Source organism: Cynocephalus volans, chromosome 10 (assembly GCF_027409185.1).
Source record: "Cynocephalus volans isolate mCynVol1 chromosome 10, mCynVol1.pri, whole genome shotgun sequence".
Lineage (NCBI taxonomy): Eukaryota > Metazoa > Chordata > Mammalia > Dermoptera > Cynocephalidae > Cynocephalus > Cynocephalus volans.
Window position 1 is genome coordinate 28117211 of NC_084469.1, and position 21170 is coordinate 28138380.

At 46.5% G+C, this 21170-nt stretch overlaps 3 protein-coding genes across 4 annotated transcripts; 1 reads left to right on the plus strand and 2 right to left on the minus strand.

The window, feature by feature from the left end:
• Nucleotides 1-3095: 3095 nt before the first annotated feature.
• On the minus strand, nucleotides 3096-3490 carry LOC134386821 (diazepam-binding inhibitor-like 5). The gene has a single exon (XM_063108947.1). The coding sequence runs from the start codon at nucleotides 3476-3478 to the stop codon at nucleotides 3215-3217; it is 264 nt and encodes an 87-aa protein (XP_062965017.1). The 5' UTR covers nucleotides 3479-3490; the 3' UTR covers nucleotides 3096-3214.
• An 809-nt stretch (nucleotides 3491-4299) lies between these two features.
• On the plus strand, nucleotides 4300-11118 carry GEMIN4 (gem nuclear organelle associated protein 4). Its single transcript, XM_063111268.1, has 2 exons — nucleotides 4300-4372; nucleotides 7795-11118. The coding sequence occupies exons 1-2, from the start codon at nucleotides 4363-4365 to the stop codon at nucleotides 10959-10961; spliced, it is 3177 nt and encodes a 1058-aa protein (XP_062967338.1). The 5' UTR covers nucleotides 4300-4362; the 3' UTR covers nucleotides 10962-11118.
• A 720-nt stretch (nucleotides 11119-11838) lies between these two features.
• On the minus strand, nucleotides 11839-20743 carry TLCD3A (TLC domain containing 3A). 2 transcript variants are annotated; one of them, XM_063111829.1, is made up of 6 exons: nucleotides 20583-20743; nucleotides 20028-20111; nucleotides 16095-16296; nucleotides 14877-14972; nucleotides 13931-13960; nucleotides 11839-12006 (listed from the first exon to the last, which is right to left on the minus strand). In XM_063111829.1, the coding sequence occupies exons 1-6, from the start codon at nucleotides 20702-20704 to the stop codon at nucleotides 11992-11994; spliced, it is 549 nt and encodes a 182-aa protein (XP_062967899.1). In that variant the 5' UTR covers nucleotides 20705-20743; the 3' UTR covers nucleotides 11839-11991. The 2 variants fall into 2 exon arrangements, with proteins under 2 accessions (XP_062967899.1, XP_062967898.1); XM_063111828.1 differs by lacking the exon at nucleotides 11839-12006 and having other exon boundaries at nucleotides 12388-13960.
• Nucleotides 20744-21170: the final 427 nt, after the last annotated feature.

A 21170-nucleotide genomic window follows, 5' to 3' on the forward strand; every position in this document is an offset into this window, starting at 1 on the left:
CTTGACTAGCTTTGAAGAAAATAAATAAACAAACAGATAGATGAAGTTGGAAACTTCTTAAGTTTCTCCAGAGTTGTGTTTTCAAAGTAGTCATTTTGCTTTGGAATTAAGGGGTTGTAGAGTCCTAGCATATTAAGTGAAAAGTTCAAATGTGCCTTGAGTTTAAATCCAGAGGGCTTTAGAATGACCATGTTGCAAGAGTTCTCCTAGGTTAGCCTGGAGAATTAACTGTATGAAATCCATGTCTGGCTGACATCTTGGTGGAATTAACAAAGCCATGAACATTCAGTGCTTCTTTATGTGACTTTCTGTCCACCTCACCTGTCAGTGCCATTGTAATTTAGCAGCCAGAGTTTTCAGGAGGTGTCCAACTTGTCCACTGAAATTCTTGTAAGGAATTTTTTTTTTGCGGCTGGCCAGTAAGGGAATCTGAACCCTTGACCTCAGTGTTAATAACACTGCACTCTAATCAACTGAACTAATAGGCCAGCCCTCCACTGAATCCACCTATTTGGTCTAAGAGTTCTTACCCCTACCCTTTGGGAAATCAATAGGAAATTTACTGTGGCTTTAATGATTAATAAAGAAGAACCCTTGCTTCAGACCTCTTTATCTAAGGTAATAGAGTCACATGGTTCAAAAATCAAAACATTCTTAAAAGGTATACTTTAAAAGAATCTTGCTCCTGCCCATTCCCATCAGTCCCATTCCCCCTGCCTCTGTAGGTAACCACTTGAGTATTAAGCAAATATAAATATATATATTCTTATTTTCTCCTTTTTCCCCGGAAAATTTAACACACTATACACTATATTTATTAGCCTTATTTATTTTATTTTTTAATCCACCCTACAGTTCCTTTCTGCAGTCCTAATTATGGCACATTTTTACTTTATGAGGTTCTATAATGATTTATAGACTGGTATGGCTATACCTAAACTGCCGCCTTTTGGGGCAAGATGTATTATTTTTACTATTAATTCACATTGAACATGAGTCATGGTCCTAAATGCATCAAAATGTGTTCATAATATCCTCCAAAGAAGAGTGAATAGCACTGCTGTTTTACAGTGTAGCTCTTGCCCAATTTATAGTTCATTAGTCACTGTGGTATACAGTGTGTATACTTCATTCTTAAGTAATATACTTAGTCTATAGCACTTCCTTCAAATATGTGAAGAGAAGATCTTGAAGATACCTGGTGAGATTTGGTTTCCTTTCTCCTCTGAAGTCTTTTTTTATTTGGCAGCTGGCTACAGGGATCCAAACACTTGACCTTGGTGTTATAACAATGCACTCTAACCCATTGAGCTAACTTCATGGTTTGTTGCTTCTGTTGTTTATCAGCACCGCACTCTCCTGAGTGAGCCATGGGCCGGCCCGCTTCTGTTGTTTAATGGGCCTTCATGAACTGGAGCTGACCTTATGTCATGATCTGTGAAAATAGTTTTTAATTGAGGAAGAGTACTGGGAACTCCCATGCCATAGCTGACCTGTTTCTCTGAAATGTATTTAAGAATTCCATTTAGCACTCCGTATCCCAGCCAGCAGGCACAATGGTTGTGCATTGATGCCTCTGTGATCGTTAACGCTAAGGAGCAGAAACTGAGTTCAGGCACTTTGGCATTTGCGTAGGTTAAGGGTGTGTTGTGCTCATACAACAAATCCCACATATACATAATTGTCCCACAAACATCCCCAAGCAGAACCCAGGGCTAGCTATAGAATAGTCCCAAGAAAATACTGGTTGCTAGGCCTTAGATGAGTCTTTCACAGGCTGAAAGATAGGATTCTGCTCCATTGTTTTTCAGTTGTGTTGTGATGCATCAGTTACTTCACCACATTGTCACTAAAAGTTAGGCTTCCCTTAAAACATTAACTTTATTGGGCCTGTGTTCCAGTGGAGGTTTTTGGAAGGCAGAGCCCCTTTCCCCTCCACAGTGTTGGGTTACTACTGTTACCAGACTCAGGTCCGGTTGCCCCACCCCTTGAGAAGGAAAGAAAAAAACTCAGAAGTCAGATGGTTGGTGTTAGAAAAAGCAGATGCATTCAGCTGAAGGAGATGGTAGGCTACCCCATCTCAAAGATTTACATTTACTGGGGCCGGCCTGTGGCTCACTCGGGAGAGTGCGGTGCTGATAACACCAAGGCTCCAGGTTCGGATCCCCTATACGGATGGCCGGTTCGCTCACTGGCTGAGTGTGGTGCTGACAACACCAAGTCAAGGGTTAAGATCCCCTTACCGGTCATCTTTGAAAAAAAAATTAAAAAATAAATAAAAAATAAAAAATAAATAAAAAAAAAAAGATTTACATTTACTGAGGGGTTTTTAAAGGAAGGGTTGAGGGAATGGAATGTGGGAGGTGAAAAGCAGGAGAGCTGGAGATGTGAGTTACGAGGGGTCCATTTCTATGGGTTGGATACAAGGTCTTGCCAAGGCCTCATGTGGTTTCTGTTTTCATCTTCACTGTTATCTCAGGACTCTGCAAGATTCTGATTTGCGCCAGTGTACTTGGCTAGTGCCCAAGGTCAGCTTCAGTTGTTTGGCCTTGATCATTTCTCAAAACTCTACAAGTCTCAAAGACAGAACTGTTAGCTTTGCAGAAGCTAATTAGCTTCTCAGCCTTGTTTCCTACTTAGCGAGGGAGATAAGAAAGTCGGGGGTTGGGAAGCAAGAGTGGAGAGAAAAAAAACTGTCCTTTTAAAATTCCTCCCCACCTCCACAGCCCAGGCAGCTTTAGGTCCCAACATGGCTTCAGTCCTGCTCGCTCCAACATTAGTGAGTCATCAATCCCTGAAGAGCTAAGGGGCCAGGGCCTCAGGTGACTCACTGAGAATGGTCTCAATGACCTCAAATCTTGGGTATTTTCATAGTATGACTCTCCCCCCACCGCCTCTACTCCTGCCAAATATCTACATACGCTCTAGGAACAAGAAGGCTGGGAATGCTGCTCAAAACCATACAAATAGCCAGTTTGATGGAATTTTACCTAGGGGAGAGATGCTTTTTATACATTTTAGACACCTCCCCAGGACTCTTACAGTCACTGAGTTTCTTTTCCAACAGCAATCACTGTCATGCAGTTTAGGTGATTTATTGATGTCTCAGATAACCTTGCTACTAGTACAGGACATTTCAGCCATCAAAGTCTTTTAAGAAGCCCATTCCCTATCAGAGGAGCCATGCTACTTCCTTCTGTCTGCCAGTGTGTCCTCAGCCAGCCTCCTTTTTCTTCAGCTCTTCCACTTTGGCAACATAGAGCTTCATGGCGTCCATCTTGGACATCCCTTTGTTCCCATTCCACGCGTCCCACTTGGCCTTGGATTTCACATCTGAGGCGGGTGGGGCAGGGATGTTGCAGTCACCCTGGGTGGCCTGTTTGTAGAAACTGTACACCAGCAATTTCTCCTCATCGCTCACAGGACCCTTCAGCAGCTTGATAGCAGCACAGGCCATCTCAAACTCCACTTGGCACATTGGGGTAGCTGAGGCCGGACCCCTCTGTACTCTCCAGGTGATAGCTGGCGCTAGAAGCTGGAGGGTGGCGGGTGAGAGACATGTGAGGCTGATGATTCTTAAGTCTAGGGAAGAAGGGAAATGGAAAAAAGGAGACAGAATAGTGTATGGGAAGAACACGGGTGTGTGTGTGTGTTCTCAGTAAGAAGTCAAGTGTGTGTTTTTATATAAAGTACAGATTGTAAACTAGGGGTTCACTGGATTGGATCTGTCCCACAGATGTTTGAGCTCGAACTGTGCGTTTTCTGGGGACGACTATATCAAAGTTTCAAAAGCGTCTGTGATCCCAGAAAATTAGAGGACTGCTTCTGTCCGAAGGAGGCTGCGTGGCTGTGGGCTGGGCGGGAGTCCCGCTGCGGAGGAGGAAGCCCGGAGCGTGGCGTGGCTGTCTGTGCTGCTGGAGGGCAGCCCGAGGAAGGCATTCAGTGTGGAGGTTACTGGGTGGGGGGGATGCGGGGCTAGAGACAAGATAGGACCGACGGGGACCCAGGAAGCAGGGCTGGGCAAGGGGGTTGAACAGACGGTGGCTGAGCGGGGCGGGAGACGTGGGGGCGGGACAGGACAGCAGTCGGGCACGGGAGGCTCGCGTACCTGCCTGTGGGCTGGCGGGAGGCCTCGCGCCGAGAGGGGGCGCTGTGGCCTCGGCCGCGGGCTCGTTGGAGGAGCGCGCGTGCGCGCGGAGCGGAGGGCGGTCTGCGGCGCGCGGCGCGGGAACCCGGGCTGCGGCTGCGGGCGGGGCCTGGGCCGCGGCCCGCCGTTCTTCCGCCCGCACCGCCCATTGTGCCGTGACGCCTGCGTGCCTCCGAGGGGGCGGGGCAGCCGGCGCCTCTGCCAGCGTCGCCGCCATGGAGCTAGGTGGGTGTCCCGGCTCCCTTGTCCCGGGCCGACCAGGTCGCGCCCCGCAACGCGCCACCTGGACGGTGCTGCCTGACGCGCCCTCTCCCGCTGCGCACTCTCGCGCGGGCCTGGGCTAACGGAATCTTTCGGGCCGGGGAGGGATTTTGGAGGTTCGGGGTGTCCTTGGAGACCGGGAGTCGGGAGCCCGGGCTTCAGCCGTGGCCCCGCCGCTCCTTGGCCCGCCTCTTGTCCCCTCTGGGCCTCTTTCTATGCGAGAAAACCGAGCGAATGTGAAGTTAGGTCTCCTGAAAGCGGACGGGTTAGTGCACGTGCTGTGTGGGAAATGCCGAGGTCGGAGGACGCCGGGGGGGATGCCGGATGCCCCGACGGTCTCATTCACTGAACATCTTTAAGTTCCTGAGCAGGCGTCTTGTCTTATCGGTAGAGCGGGATGACGACATGGCCTCCGCCTCACAGAGTTTGGGGGGGTTTTCAGTGAGACCGCGTGTATACACTTGGGTACAGTGCCTTGCGCTGTAGCAGCACTTACCAAACTAGCAGCCGTGGGGAAGGGGGCGCAGCAGCTGAGATGGCACTTTCTGAACCTGTGTGCATCATGATTCAGAATCCACATAGGCGAGGTCTGGAAAAAGAGAGGGAGGGACTGGTCGACATCGATGGCCCCTTGCGAGGCCTCCCCATCGTGCTGGATATGCTCTTAAGGGGATAAGAGCAGGAGGCTGTTCTGGGAGAGCTGGGGGTGAGTAATAGTAGTCTGTGGAGAAATGTTCTGGTCCCTGTCCTCAGCCAGCTTTTCATGGTGGAATGGCAGAGCTCCAAGGTTTGGAGCCCTGCAGCTGTGGTGATTTGTCCCAGGCCCAGTGGTTGTGACACACTGAGCAAATTGTCTCTGAGCCTCAATGTCCCCCCCCCCCCTTTTTTTTGCGGCTGACCAGCATGGAGATCCGAACTATTGGCCTTGGTATTATCAGCAACATTGTCTACCGATTGAGCTAATGGGGCAGCCTACAATGTTCCCATCGCTAAAACAGGAATAATAGGGCCGAGCCCTTGGCGCACTCCGAAGAGTGCAGCGCTGGGAGCGCAGCGACGGTCCCGCCACGGGTTCGGATCCTATATAGGAATGGCCAGTGCACTCACTGGCTGGTTCCCGGTCACGAAAATGACAAAAAAAAAAAAAAAAAAAAGCAGGAATAATAGTTCTTAAAAGGTTGTTTTGAAGATTAAAAGGGATCTTATATGTGTATCACATAGGACAGTGCCTGGCACGGAATAAACACTTAAAAAAAAGAAGTGCGCACTCAAAAGCACTAGTTAACCATTAGTGGTAAAGCACTTGGGTTTTTCCCAACTAGTAACTGCCCCTGGGACTTATTATTTCAGGTAGCACATGTACATACTTATTGTGTAGGGAAGGCTGGTGTGGGAGGCCAAACATCAGCTCAGCTCAGCTGACAGTTAATAAAATTACATTTAGAGAGCCGAGAGAACATATTTTGGGGCCCTGGGAGAGTAGCCCTGGCCAGAAAGAAGAGCAATAACCCCCTGAGAGACTCCCCTCAGCAACCTAACCCTCCCTGAGCCAAGATGGATTGCTTTCACAAATGGGCTGTGTACTGATCCCTTGGCCTTTTGCTGCTCCTATAAATGGTCAAAGGAGCAGGATATTTAGTCTCCTGGAATCAGTATTTTCTCTTTTTGCTGCTCCTATAAATGGTCAAAGGAGCAGGATATTTAGTCTCCTGGAATCAGTATTTTCTCTTCAGCTCCTGGCCTGTGAAAATGGGGAAGATGTGCTCTTGGGGACATGAGGGACTAGAAGGGATAGCATCTCTTGGCCCTGGGAAAGGGGAGAGATGTCAGGAATATTGAATAGTGAGCAGTTTGTATTACGATTTTAACTTCTGGGCCAAAGGAAACATACCTGATGAAGACCTATATGTCCTTTCATCATTCTGAGCTGGGGGAGGCAAAAAATAGTGACAAGATTCTGATCCTGACAATGGAAAGATTTGGGGAAACCAACATTTATCAAGCACTTAATCAAGCTCTTTGTAACCTTTTTTTTTTTCTTTGTAGCCTGATGCTTATTGTAGCTGTATCTTATTTAACCCTTACAGCATCCCTAGGAGATTGGATCAGGAGGTTACTGCACCAAACCAGTGCCAAGGGCTTGATGAGTATATGAGGGGTCTTCAAAAAGTTCATGGAAAGATTTGTAGTATCTTTTTCTTTTTTTTTTTTGTGGCTGGCCAGTAGGGAGATCCAAGCCCTTGACCTTGGTGTTATCAGCACCACACTCTACTGATTGAGCCAACTGGCCAGTCCTGTATTATCTTTTAATTCCATTTTTCCATAAACCTTTTGAAGTACCCTCATTTAACATTTGATCCTCACACTCATAATGTGAACTCTGTATTATCCTCACATATGCAGAAGGGAGGCTCAGAGAAATAATCTGACCAAGATCACACCATTTTTAAATGGCTGAGCTAGGATTTAAACCCATATCTGAATAACATCCCAGATACCTTCCTTAATAAGTCTGTGTCAATTCATGGCTCACTGAAGGAAGGACTTTCTTAATCTACTGCAGTTTTTTTTTTTTTTTTTTTTTTGTATCTACCCTCTGGTTTCTACCACAGAACCAGAGTCATGAGCAGCTTGTTTTTGACTGGAAGAAGCTGTGGAGTGAACTGTTTCCCTGAAAGGCAGAAGGATGTTTGAAACCTATTTGCAGGGCAAGGCTATTAAGAGAAAAGGGGGAAGGCAGGGCTTATCTGATTGCTTCAGTGCCCATTGTCCTGGGGCTGTGCCTCTCTTAGTCTGTATCATTACTGAGAAGCTCAGTTGTCATGTCCTATAATACATACTTGGTGGCCCCTGTGGTTTGTTATTGTCCTTGTGCTATTTTTCTCTTTCTAAACCCTTCTCCCCACATCCTCTCCTGGCCCGACCTTTGCTGTGGGTCTAGCCTCAGCAGTCCAGCTTTTCCTTTTCACACATTTTTCGTGAAGGATCTCATTTACTTCCTTGGTTCCAGTGATCATACCTCCCAGCATCACATTTCAGGGCTTACTTTCCTTCTGAGCTTTAACCCTGCATTTCCATTGCTGGAGGACATTACCTTAAGGTTTTGCCTCAGACTCCAAATAACCAAAGCTGAGCTCATCTTCCTTCAGAATTGTTCTGATTCTTCTCTGTTCCCTATTTTTAATGGTATGATTTGTCCCTCCCAGTTCCCAGGCTAGAGAGCTTGGAGGTCATTTTTAGTCTGCCAGTAAATAAATAAAACCTTTATCATGTCTAACCCTGATAATGACAGCCAACCTCTAACTGCTGCCTCTCCCTCTAATCTCTGCTTAATATCTTGTAAAATTTTCACTACACTGTATCTTATTCGGCTTCTCTTTGTGCAGGACCCTTGAATATCTGTGAAGAAATGACTGTTCTGCATGGGGGCTTCTTGCTGGCCGAGCAGCTGTTCCACCCCAAAGCCTTGGCAGAATTGACGAAGTCTGACTGGGAACATGTTGGGCAGCCCATTGTGGAGGCCTTGAGGGAGATCTCCTCGGCCACAGCACATTCCCAGCCCTTTGCCTGGAAGAAGAAAGCTCTGATCATCATCTGGGCCAAGGTTCTTCAGCCCTACCCTGCTACCCCTTCTGACACAGAAACTCGATGGCAGGAAGATGTATTCTTCTCAGTGGGCAACATGATCCCTACCATCAATCACACAGTCCTTTTTGAGCTGCTCAAGTCCCTGGAAGCTTCTGGACTCTTTATCCAGCTCCTAATGGCCCTGCCTGCCACCATCTGCCGTGCAGAACTAGAGCGTTTTTTGGAGCACATGATGGTTGACACTTCTTCTGAAGATGTGGCCTTCTTCCTCGACGTCTGGTGGGAAATGATGAAGCACAAAGACAATCAGCAGGACTCCCTGCTCTCCCAGTTTAGGACAATGGCCCATAAGTACTTGCCCTCTTCAGATGAGTTCTCCCATCCTCCGAAGAGGTTTAAGTCAGACCCAGGTGTGTGCCCTACCATGCCCCTGTTGGCCATGCTGCTTAATGGGCTGAAGCAAATCCAAAACAGGATCCTGTGCCTCAGAATGAAGTGCTTAGCATTAGCCAACTTGGCTGACATGCTGACTGTGTTTGCACTGATGGTGGATGACCCCCAGGAAGTGTCGGCAACTGTGTATTTGGACAAACTGGCCACAGTGATCTCTGTGTGGAATTCAGACACCCAGAACCCATACCACCAACAGGCGCTGGCAGAGAAGGTAAAGGAGGCAGAAAGGGATGTCAGCCTGACCTCACTGGCCAAACTCCCGAACGAGACCATCTTTGTCGGGTTTGAGTTCATGCACAGCCTGCTACAGGAATGGGGGCAGGAGCTGCAGGCCATGCTCAACAGCAGCCAGAGGACAAATTATGATAGCTACCGGCTGTGTGACAGTCTGACTTCCTTCAGCCAGAACTTGAAGCTCTACCTGGATACCACCAGCTTGTCCAAGGAGGAGAGGCAGGTGGTCTCTGAGCTGGCAGAGTGTGTCAGGGACTTCCTGAGGAAAACGAGCAGGGTGCTAAAGAACAAGGGCTTCGAGGACATCACTGCCTCCATTGCCATGGCCATTATTGAGCAGAAGATGGACCGGCATATGGAAATGTGCTACATTTTTGCTTCTGAGAAGAAGTGGGCTTTCTCAGATGAATGGGTAGCCTGTCTGGTTAATAACAGGGCTCTCTTCCAAGAGCCAGAGTTGGTTTTCAAGCTACTGGAAACAGTGATGGAAGTCAGCACAACTGACAGTGCAGTCCTTGAATCTCAGGTCAAACAAGTGATTGACTTGATCCTGGAATGTTACACAGAACTCTCAATGCCAGATAAAAATAAAGTCCTCTCAGGCGTCCTGCATTCCTGGGGGCAAAAGGGCCTCTCTGAAAAGTTGTTGGCTTACTTAGAGGGTTTTCAGGAAGACCTTAATATGACTTTTAACCAGCTCACACAGAGTGCCTCTGAACAGGGCTTGGCTAAAGCTGTGGCTTCTGTGGCCCGCCTGGTAATACTGCATCCAGAAATCACAGTGAAGAAAATGTGCAGCATGGCTGTGATCAATCTCGGCACCCACAAGTTCCTGGCTCAGATCCTCACTGCCTTCCCTGCCCTTAGGTTCACGAAGGAGCAAGGTCCAAATTTATCTAGCACTTTTGTGGTATCATGCCTCAAAGAAACTGTCTGGACAAAGTTCTCTACACCAAAGGAAGAAAAGCAATTTTTAGAGCTCCTGAACTGCCTGATGAGTCCTATGAAGCCCCAAGGGATTCCAGTTGCTGCCCTTCTTGAGCCAGATGAGGTGCTGAAGGAGTTTGTCCTGCCTTTCTTGATGCTGGATGTCAAAGAGGTAGACCTCAGTCTGAAGATCTGTCTCCAGACTCTAGAAGCAAATCTGTGCCTAGAGGAATACTGGCTCCAGACCTGTTCCCCGTTCCCTCTCATCTTCAGCTTATGCCAGCTCCTGGATGGCTTCAGCAAATACTGGCAGCTTCCAAAGGAGAAGCGATGCCTCTCTTTGGATGGGAAAGATCTGGTGATCCATATCCTGGAGCTTCTCTGTGAGATCGTATTAGCCAGTGCCAAGACCTTCTCCCCAGACACGTGGATCAAGTCCCTGTCTTGGCTCCACCGGAAGTTGGAGAAGTTAGACTGGACTGTGGGCCTGAGACTGAAGAGTTTCTTTGAGGGCCACTTCAAGTTTGAGGTGCCAACCACACTTTTTGAGATCTGTAAGCTTTCTGAGGATGAGTGGACCTCCCAGACCCACCCAGGGTATGGGCCAGGCACAGGGCTTCTTGCTTGGATGGAGTGCTGCTGCATCTCCAGCAGCGTCTCGGAGCAGATGCTCTCTCTCTTGGTGGTAGATGTGGGCAATCCTGAAGAGGTCAGATTGTTCAGCAAGGGCTTTCTGGTGGCCCTGGTACAAGTCATGCCTTGGTGCAGCCCCCAGGAATGGCATTACCTTCACCAGTTGACAAGGAGACTGTTGGAGAAACAGCTTCTCCATGTCCCGTATAGCCTGGAATATATTCAGTTTGTTCCCCTGCTCAACCTAAAGCCCTTTGCCCAGGAGCTCCAACTCTCCGTACTTTTCCTGAGAGCTTTCCAGTTTCTCTGCAGCCAGAGCTGTCGTAATTGGCTGCCTATGGAAGGCTGGAGCCATGTGGTCAGGCTCCTCTGTAGCAGTCTGACCAATGTTCTGGACTCAGTTAGATTGTTACAGTCAGTTGGCCCTTGGGCCCAAGGACAAGAACATGACCTGACCCAGGAGACCCTGTTTGTTTATACCCAGGTGTTCTGTCATGTTTTGCACATCATGGCCATGCTGCCCCAAGAGGTCTGTGAGCCCCTCTATGTTTTGGCTTTGGAAATTCTCACCTGCTATGAAACTCTGAGCAAGACCAACCCTTCTATTAGCTCCTTGCTCCAGAAGGTAAATGAGCAACACTTCTTAAAATCCATTGCTGAGAACATTAGCCCAGAGGAGTGGCGCCAAACTCTGCTGCAGAAGATCAGCAACTTCTGACCTTTGTAGGTCAGAAGAAAGCTGGGCCTCAACATGGTGGGTCTGAGGGGTTAGAGCTGAGAAGCACAAACTTTACAGTTATGTGAAATTGTACACAAGATAACAAGTCTGGCAATCACGGTGTAAAGAAAGTAGTTTCTTAGATATTTGTAACATACGAACTATAATAAAATTCTCTTTTGAGTCTCATCTTGTCTCTGAATCTTTCTCAGCAATAGCCTAGCATTGAATACGCTCTAAAATTGGGTTTAGAAAGTCTTAAGATCAGGTCACTGGGAGGAACATGTTCGTAACTGGACTTCACCCTAGATGTTGGTGAATAAGCCCAAAGTTGAAACCACCCAAGTGGAAAAAAATTACAGGGTATGTGTGTTCTTTTATATTAAGACCCTCTTCAAGAGTCATTTCAGTATTTTAGTATTTTTCATGAAAAGCATATTTTTCATGGGGTATCTTCAGAAAGTGGCAACTCGGAAAAGAGGTCTATTCTAGCCCTGGCTCTGCCTCCAACTGGCCATGTGATCTGTGTGGCCAAGAGGCCTGCACTATTGTAAAATGAGAGGGTTGGACTAAGGAGAACTAAGTGTTGTGTGTGGGGGGAGAGGAGGGGTAATATTAACGTTAAGAAAATGGGAGTCTTCTGAATTGAGGGCTGCTGTACAGTCTGAACTCCATTCAGTGAACCTAAAGGGACTAAGATAAAGCTAGGTCTGGTAAAGGGAGCAGAGATAGGTTTGAAGGATGGGTATAATTGTCTTCTTCCTGGGGTGGAGCCGTCGTCATCTTGATGAATGAGTGGGAGCAGGGAATGATATTTGCAAAAGCATAAAAATGAGAATTTAAGGTGTCCAGGATATTACTACAGAACTGTGAGAACTGGTTAGGGAGATAAGGGAAGGAAAAGGATATGTCCCATCACCACCTTTATATCCACACCCTCATTCAAATATGAGGCAGCCTCAGGTTCCCTCCCCCACTTAAGGTAGATTCAGCTCTGTGACCAGCAATCAGGCTTCCATTCTCCCAAATCCTAATTGGGATTCACCTATGAAGAGAAGAAAGGCCCTAAAGTTACCATTGGGATTGAACTCTGGGAAACTTCAATGTATTCTTGGGAGTGTGAACCGCAGAAATGTAAGGTATGAGCTAGGCCCTCCTGTAAGCTAAAAGCATCAGCACACACACACCCTTCTCCCAGTTACATGGACCTAAACTTGGACCAGGAACTATAAAGCACATGGCAGCCAATCAAGCTGGGTCACAGGATGCTTCTCACAGGAAAGCAGTATTGATGTATTTCACAAATGAGAATGAGTTGGGAAATATTAGTGCAATTTAATCACCATAGGGGTGACTTACAAAGATATACTGATAGTAAAAAAAAAAAAACTAAAAAATTAGCATTTTACACTTTTTAAATGGCACCCATTAAAGACTGAAAGTCAAAATTTGAGACACATATTCAGTCCTTTAAAAATTCATGGACAATGAATTAAAAGGCACTTTAAAATTTCTAATTTTTCACTACCACTTGAAGACAATGTCATGATAGCACAGTCTCTCAAACCCACTTAGGTGATAAGGAATGATCAGTGTTGGCACCAGAGGATCCTATTTGCAAATGGGGGAGAAGGCGTCAGTCCACAGGACATACTTTGGCCAGGCTGGCTGCCCTCTTGCTCCCCAGCCTTCTATGGCTAAATGGCAGTACACTCACATAGGATGGGCTTTGGACCACAACTCTGGCTTATCAGGAGGCTCTGGGAAAAGTCCTCCACAGTCTAGATGAGACATCAAGGTTTGGAGTATAGAAGTCCGTTTCCAATTCATACAAAAAGAACAGTGTCAAAGAGTGAGGCTACCCTGTAAATAGCTACCAAAGTCGTCATTTCACTTTGCCCCTACTTTCATGAGAACATCCTGTGTGTGTGGATATGGGGAAAGTTGGGCATGAGGGAACATGCTAAAAAGGGGATAGTATTTGGTTGCAACGAGCTCACAAGTTTGACACTGGTCTTTTTGCCAATTCAGTCTGCAAAGGTCGTGCTGATCTCTTTTGGCCACCCTACCAACTCAAGTGCTTCAGGTTCCCATCCCTGCCTCCTACCCCCTGCCATAGAGACTTCTGGTCAGAAGTCAGTAGACATGAGAATTCAAAGTTGACACATAGATGAAAGGATAAGGCAAAGAACCAATGGGTTATCTAGTAACCTATAAAAAAACTACCTATCCACAATGATTTTCCCAGGCCAATTTTGCAAGAAGACATTATTTCAAGAACCAAATCATTACTTGCTTCTGCTGACCCAGTACTGTGGATACTGTCCTGAGTGGTTGTAGAGATGGGTAGCCACCAATATCAGGGCCAGTGGGTGCCCAGACACTTACACCCTGGTCCACCAATCTGCATGCCCCATGCTTCTACCTCCCAGACAAAGCTCTTGAGATAAGACCCAAAGAAGGATCCTTGGGCTTGCATTAAAACCACCTTGCTGCCAATGGAGGTCTGACGGGATCCAATAATTGTTATTAAGAAAAAAGTGCTTTTGCAAAGGGGCAGGTTAGAAGAGGGAGGTAATATGAATATTCTTTAGAAAAACTCAAATCCATCTGCTTATCAATACCCAAAAGGCTGAGGCCACCCAGGGCACAATTTGGTCCGTGGAATACCGAGCAGAGGAGGCAGCGAATGTGAGGAGGCACCCTCACTGCCTGACTCCTGGAAGCTATTAACCACCCTTTTTAGCTTGGGGAGTATCAAAGAGCCGGGCTGCCTTTCTGCACAGCAGAGAGAACCAGTAGATCTGGGGAGCGATGAGGAAGGCATTGGCCACGTTGCAGTAGAAAGGGATATTGAACGGCACTTGGAGCAGGCTTAGTCCCTGCTGTTGCCCATAGGACCAGTACATGAAGGGGAAAAGAAGGATCCGACAGGAAAGAAAGGTGGCCAGTGTGAGGATTCCATTCACCTTGTACAGAAGGGAGTGCTGCTGCTTTAGCTGCAAAAGAAAGGGAAGGAAAATGTAAGGTCACTAAGAGGCTGGGGCATCAGGGAATGACTAGCCCAAATCCCACAAAAGTAAAGGCCAAGCAGGTACAGGTACTCATCAAGACCTGGGCTGTCAAATTTGTTGACCCCTGCAGTGAAATGAATGGCCCCCCAAAGTCATTAAAGCTTAATCCCCATTTTAACTGTTGAGGAAATCCTATTATGGTTGTAAGGTGGGGCCTTGAAGATGTGATTAGATTCTGATGACCATGCCCTAACCCTAATGAATGGATTAATAATGGTGGTCATGGGCATGCTTCTGAGGGCTTTATAAGGAGAGCACAAGAGTCTCTCTCTCTCTCCTCTGCCATTTTCTCTCAGGTGAGACTCCTGCATGGCTGTAAAGCCACCACCAAAGAAGATCCTCACCAGATGTGTTCCCTGGACTTTGGACTTCCCAGCCTCCAAAACTGTAAGTGATAAATTTCCTTCTCTTATAAATCACCCAGTTCCAGTTATTTCTGATATAAGCAACAGAAACGGACTAACACAACCCCTAATTTTCTGACAGTCGTAGAAAAGATTATTGAGCATTGTCACATTTATATATACATATAGCCTTGTAGTTTTTCCAATAGTGATGTTGGATTTGGCCTAAGCCACCCAGCAGATAGGAGTTAAGGAACAGTAGATTAGAGAAAAGCTGTGTGGCCAGGGGAAAAATATCATGAACTGTATCAAACTTGGATCAAACCTACAATTCCATCCCCACTGGCTCGGATGACCAACTTATCTTTACATCTATTGAAGGGTCTCCTATCCCACTGTTCCTAGCATTAAGGGATTTCTCCAAACACCGCAGTCTCCAAAGGAAAAGCAGAGTCCATTCCCTTCTGCATTACTTTTGCCATTTCATTCATACATGCCTGAATCAGAATTCTGCCCAGTGACACAAATGGAGTACTCAGTTCTGCTGTGAAGATGCAGCCAATGAAGAAGTCCCCAAGGTCTCCCCGGAGCCTCTGCAGATGAAAAGAGGAAAAAGGGAAATAAGAAGTGGAGGTTAAGAAACCACCAGAAGGAAAATTCTAACTAGGACTATTAAAAGGGTAACCAGGAGAGACTATGAAGGAAAAGGGAAATGCTAAATAGGCAAGTGTAGACCCAGTTGATTTTCTGCTGCTTCCACAGCAATAGCACTTTGAGAGTCAAATCCCTAGGATCCAGAGGCAAATTCAGACAGGCTGATTGCTTCACACCCTAGCTTCCTCTGTATTGCAATGATAGCCAGAAGGAACTCTGCAGTCTACTTTTATGTATCTAACTTAGTCATGCCAAGGGCACATAGCCTGTTCAGTTCAACAAAATATGTGCCAGGCCCTGTGCTACATGTTATGGTCCCAAAGTAATTAAGAAAGATGTCTTAAAGAATTTAATGTACTCTACCTCTTTTTTCTTCTCAAGAAAGCAGTATAGCATAGGAGAATACCAGCTCTGTGCCTTAGTACCACTGAATGACATAAGTAAACTCTTAGAGGCCCAGTTTCTTCATCTACCACATGGATAGATGGGCTAATAATTTCTAACATTTAGCAAGCTATGAGCTTTTTGAACAAGTGCCTGCCATCTGGTAGGCACTCAGGAATTACAAGTTTCTTCTCTGCATTTCCATTTCTCTTCCTTGTTGGATGTGTTTTTATGGGAAAATGAATCTTGGGAGAAATTATAAGGCTATTCGCTTTGAGAGTCTGTGTTTTTGTGACATCAGAATAATGCATATAGTACTCTCTGGCACTGTTAGAGAGCTGTTATGTTGTTTTGTATTGTATTTGTATTTTATATTGATTTTATATTGTATTGAACTAAAGACAAACTTTGACAAATGCTAAGGAATCACAGAGGGCTGGGAGACTGCTAAAAAGAATAATGTTGGTAAGGAGGATCACAAACATTTCAGATTTACTTTCCTCCACTATTTGCAAGGGGGATTTAACTGCTGAAGCTGCTGGCACATGGAGAGTGGGTATGGTCCAAAAGGGAAGGAAAAGAAGGGCAATCCTGACTCCTAATTAATAGTAAAGACACCCAGTTCAAAAGGAGCAAAGGAGTCACCAAGGCTGCTGATCTGTCCTGGAAGTCCATACCTGGGCGACTGGCACAAGGACAAACAGAATAACTGCATGGTGTGTGATCATGAGGCGATTTTGACTTAGGAAGTTTCGAAAAGTGGTAGATTGGTCTTGGTTCTGGTCTCTGGTTCGGTACCATTCACAGAGGTACATGGCGTAGGAGTCATAGATCATGTATGGAATCAAAAACCAGACATATTCTCGGGCAAGCCAGTGCCTAAAAGAAAGCATATGAATGGTCCGTGAAATAATGATGGATATCAATTACAAAGGCCCAAAGCCAACCTCTTTTTAAACACATTCCCATCAGCTTTCTACCTTTTTTTATTTTTTAAAAAAAATTTAATTAAATTTAAGTTATTTTTGTCTGTTTTGCTTCTTTTTTCTAGCTTTATACTTAATTGGCTATTATTACTCCAAATACTTTACAATGAAAGATGCTGAAGTTGATAAGGAGAGTAGACAAATTTCTCTAAATTACAGGGCAAATAAATGAGTGTCAAAGGAAAAAAACAGGAATTTACTCAGCCCCACATGTTTAAGTAGCTTGTTTTCACTATTTGCCTGATTTAGCTATTCATTTGTAATGGATTTTCTGGCATTTTGTGATAAAGCTGACTTTGATATAGATACATATACAAATGATTCTACAGCTCCACAATGAAACTGGTCTTGGAAGATATCCCAAATCCCACCCAAATCCAATATTTCCAGTTTAACTCCTCAGTTGCTCAACAGCTGGGAGTTTACCAACCTGAAACTAAACTCCTGAACCTACAAGTTTTCTCTTGTATCTGCATGCAACCCCTCTTTAGGTAGCTTCTGGGAAGCAAACCTGCCCATTTTTTCCCCCCCAGCTAGCCAGTTCAGGGATCCAAACCCTTGACCTTGGTGTTACAAGGCTGTGCTCTAATTAACTAAGCTAACCGGCCAGCCTTTTTTTAAAAAAAAACAAAAACAACAACAACAACACAATACACAAATCTATAGCTAATCCTAATTCCACTCATTAAGAAAAATATGTCTAGAAATGAGCCTGGAGCTCAAGGATTGCACTGTAGCAGTAAGATGCCAGAAGAGATGTCAGGATAAAAGAAAGTGTTCCCATTTACTCATCCAAAGGAGTTGACTCAATATTTGCTGAGTCAAAATGATATTTTATTACCATCCTAGAGCAGATTAGAAAGTCTCTATGATTAATACGATGTTGTTCCCAAATGATAAATAAGCATTCTACAGAAATTTTATATGAAAAACATCTAAACTGAAATGATGTACTATGCTGGGAAGTATTAGAATCACTCAGTCAGCAAATTTTTATTGAGCAGCCATGTGTTAGGTAAAAGAAACAATTTAGCTTTGTGGACTACCTGAACATCAGAATCACCTGCAGTGCTTATTAAGGACTCCACTCCCCAGAGATTCTAAATTGTATGTCCAGGGCCCTTGAATCTGCATTTTTATCTCTGTCTCAGGTGATTTCCTAAGGAACCAGTGCACTGAACTGCAACATTGGGAATATAGAGAGGATGCCATTTGAGTTTCTGTTCCTGAATGACTCCACACATACCAGAGCCTAACTAAATAATGAGTAAACAATGAGATAAAGGCAAAATGTAGTAATGGAAAATATAATACCCTTGTAGGTGGATTAATTAGCCAGGTTCCATTTAGGCTAAAGGTGTAATACTTATTCTACTGCCCATCTTTGGTTTCAGTTGCTTTCTTGAAGCAATTCCAAGTAAAATAAGTAGCTACTAAAATAAGAGCTACTAAAAGCTTAACTGAAATATAACTGGCCTCTCCCCTTGAGTGGAACCTAGAGTTAATATTTTGCACACAGTACCTATTCAGTAAGATCTGAAATTGTGATTCTTAAGTAGAATTCTCTGAAGACTTATTAACAAGAGACCTGGATTATAATCTTAACTACCACTAGTCTATGACTTAACTTCCTTTGTCAAATGAAGTTAATAATCCTTGTCTTACTTCCCTGACAAAGTTATTGTGAGGATTAAAAAATTGAAAGTGTGAAAGTCTTTAAATGTAAAAAGTACTATTCAAATACAAGTGCTTGAATTGAGAACATTGCCTAGGGACATGATTTAGCCCTTTTTGGGATCTGGACCCCATTAAAAATCTGATGAAATCCTTGGCTCCATATCACATTCTGCATGTAATTTGAGGGGATTTATAGATACCCCCTCCTAACTAGAGACATTCTAAATGAAGGCATAAAATGAAAAAGCATATAAAAAATATTTTGGTGTTCAGTACATAAGCCCTCAAAGGTCTTTTAAAAGGTAATCTAGGGCCGAACCCGTGGCTCACTCGGGAGAGAGCGGCGCTGGGAGCTCCGAGGCCACAGGTTCGGATCCTATATAGGGATGGCCGGTGAGCTCACTGGCTGAGCCCGGTGCGGGCGACACCAAGCCAAGGGTTACGATCCCCTTACCGGTCACAAAAAAAAAAAAAGTAGTCTAGGTGCCTTTAGAGCATCCCTATGATCCACATAGAGGTGGAGGATACAGAAATGTGGTGTCCATCTCTATTTTGCAAACAGAGAATCTAAGGCATAAAGATACATAAAAGGAGAAACTTGAAAGCCAAACTCAGGTTTGCTATCAAGTTAGGGCCACTAAAACACAGGGGTTCTGAGGGGAAACACAACAATGGTGCTGTAGAACTGTAAGTTAATCATATGCAAATATATTATCTTGAAATGCATAGTGGTTGCTTGCTGCTTGCCCATGTATTAACTCAAGGGGGGCTGTGGGGCCACATTTGTCTTAGTTTAATCTTTGCAGAGGAGGCTGGTTTCAAGTTTGATCTGACAAACTGAGGCAGTGAGGGAGCTTGCTGCACAATCAGAAAATGCTCAATTAATATAAAAATTGAAAAGAAAAAAATATATAAAAATAGAATGCAGCCAAGCAAATGCTGTTATCCTTTGACCTATGTGATCAAGTCACTTGGCCTGTCTTCTCTTAGCATCTACAATTCATCACTGATAACTGGTTTTGTTTAAAAAAGAGGCATAAGAAGAAAAGCATGAAAATCATAACAGCAGAATCAATCCCAAGTAAGACTGCAGACCACAGTGAGATATATGCCCTACTCAGGCTTCCCTTGCATTCCAGTCTCAACAGGTTAAAAGCAGGACATGGCAAAGTCAACAGGACAGAAGGATCAGGAAAGGCTGTTCAACTTTCCCTGGACACCTTAACTAGAAGAAAGTGAGAGTGGTTCTAAGACAACAGGTGAAAAAAAAAAACTTAAAAAATTAAAAGCAATACCACTGCCCAGGTCTAAATGCTATATAAAATAAACTATTCTGGTCTTAATTTTTGCTTCACTGAAACTGCAGATAGATGCAGATTTCCTGATCTGCCTCTGGACTGAGCTCTAATAAATATACAAGTTAATTTTCTGAAAGTGCCAAAAACCTATTCATCACCTTTAGCAAATACAGAGGAAAAATAACAGCAGCATTTGCAGGATCACAGGTGGTGGATTTGTTCCTTTCAATAGAAGGGCTCTGCTAACCACACTGGACATATCTTAGCCCATGAATGCTCCAGGGTGGGAACCCAGTGCAATCATTCAAAAGAACCAGAGGCCACACTCCCGCTTCTAGATAATTTTTACACTTATCTATCTCATAAAGAACTTGGATGACGGACCACTCTGTCCTCTTACATGCCACCGTAAATCACACTCGGGCTTTGTTGTTCTCCATCATTTCTTCAGTTTCCCTTCTCCTAAACTGGGGATGCTGAAGGAAGTAAGGAGAGGAGAGAGGAACTAATCATGGTGCCCAAGTTTTCCCATTAGTCAGTTACCTAAAGGCATGTGCTGAGAAAGAATTAGTGCGTGAGCCACTGAATTGTGGAAACTTCGAAAAAGTTCCTATTATCTGTACTTCTTTCACCTGGCATTGGATGTTACCTGCCATTGATCACGTCGCTGCAGGAGCGCATGATGACGATCCCCGACCCGGTGGCCAACACAGCCTGCACTGAAGAAACCAGCCTAATGTGGGGCACAGAAGAAAAGAAGAAAGCGCGCTCAATCCAGTCCCGTGGCCAACATAAGGCCACGCTCTTCGACCTGACTTTCCCCAGGCTGCCAGTGCGAGCAGGAAAATGGTCGGCAGTCGCTGCGCTCCCGACCCGCAAAGCAGCTGGCAGACGTGGGTAGCAGGCGCGGAGAGATGCACAAACACTTCCCTCCCCATCCTGCCTCGCGTGGGCAGCCCTCCACCCTGGTCCCCTCTCCCTCCAGGAGCACGCCAAGGGTCTCCGGAAAACTCCGGCAGGCGCGACAGAGACGGGCAAGGAAGCGAGAGAGGCAGCCCCCTCGCTTCCTGTCGCCCCCCCTTTCCGCCCTCAGCCGAGCGCAGGGGCGGGCGCCGCCGGGTCCGGGCGCCGTGCAGGCTGCGCGCGGCCGGGTGGGGTGGGCAGCGCCCTGGCCCTCGGCGGGCGGCCGGTCCGCGCCCAGTACCTGGTGCTGATCATCACGCAGTCGAAGTTGGTCCATTCGGGCCGCGAGCGGCGCAGCGCCCAGGTGCAGAGCGCGAAGAGCCCGGGGAAGAAGAGGGAGCCCCCAGCCAGCGTCAGCAGCATGGGTGCTCCGGTCCGGCCGCCTCGCTCGGCGCCGCTCGGCGTGGCTCAGCTCGGCTCAGCGCGGCTCCGGGACTGGCGCGGCCCGCCCGTCCCTATTTCTACCCGCCGCCCCCGCCCCGGCCCGCAGCGACTCCGGCAGCCGCCGGGCGCTGGCCCCGAGCCCGCAGCGCGGCTCTCCGCGTGACCAGGCCCGGCGGCCGCGATAGGCGCGGGCCGGCCGGGCGGGGCGGGGTCTCGCCGCCGCCGCCCCGGCCCCCGAGGGTTCCCCGGGTTCCCCCGGCCCGGCGGCCGGCGGGTGGGCGGCGGCGGCGAGCGGCTGTCTAGGCCGGTGCGGCGGAGCGCGCGGCCGAGCGGGTTCCGAGTCCGCGGACGCTGCGCCCCGGACAGGCGGCGCTCGAGTGACCGCCGCCGCTTCCGAGCGGCCGCCGCGCAGTGGCGGGAAGGGCCGAGGCTCTCCGGGCTTCTG

Coding starts and splice junctions, on each gene's coding strand:
- TLCD3A (XM_063111828.1), bottom strand. CDS start 20,704: ATGCTGCTGACGCTGGCTGGGGGCTCCCTCTTCTTCCCCGGGCTCTTC. Junction 20,112..20,582: donor TGCGTGATGATCAGCACCAG/GTACTGGGCGCG, acceptor GCCCCACATTAG/GCTGGTTTCTTCAGTGCAGG. Junction 14,973..16,094: donor TCCTTGTGCCAGTCGCCCAG/GTATGGACTTCC, acceptor TTTCATCTGCAG/AGGCTCCGGGGAGACCTTGG.
- LOC134386821 (XM_063108947.1), bottom strand. CDS start 3,478: ATGTGCCAAGTGGAGTTTGAGATGGCCTGTGCTGCTATCAAGCTGCTG.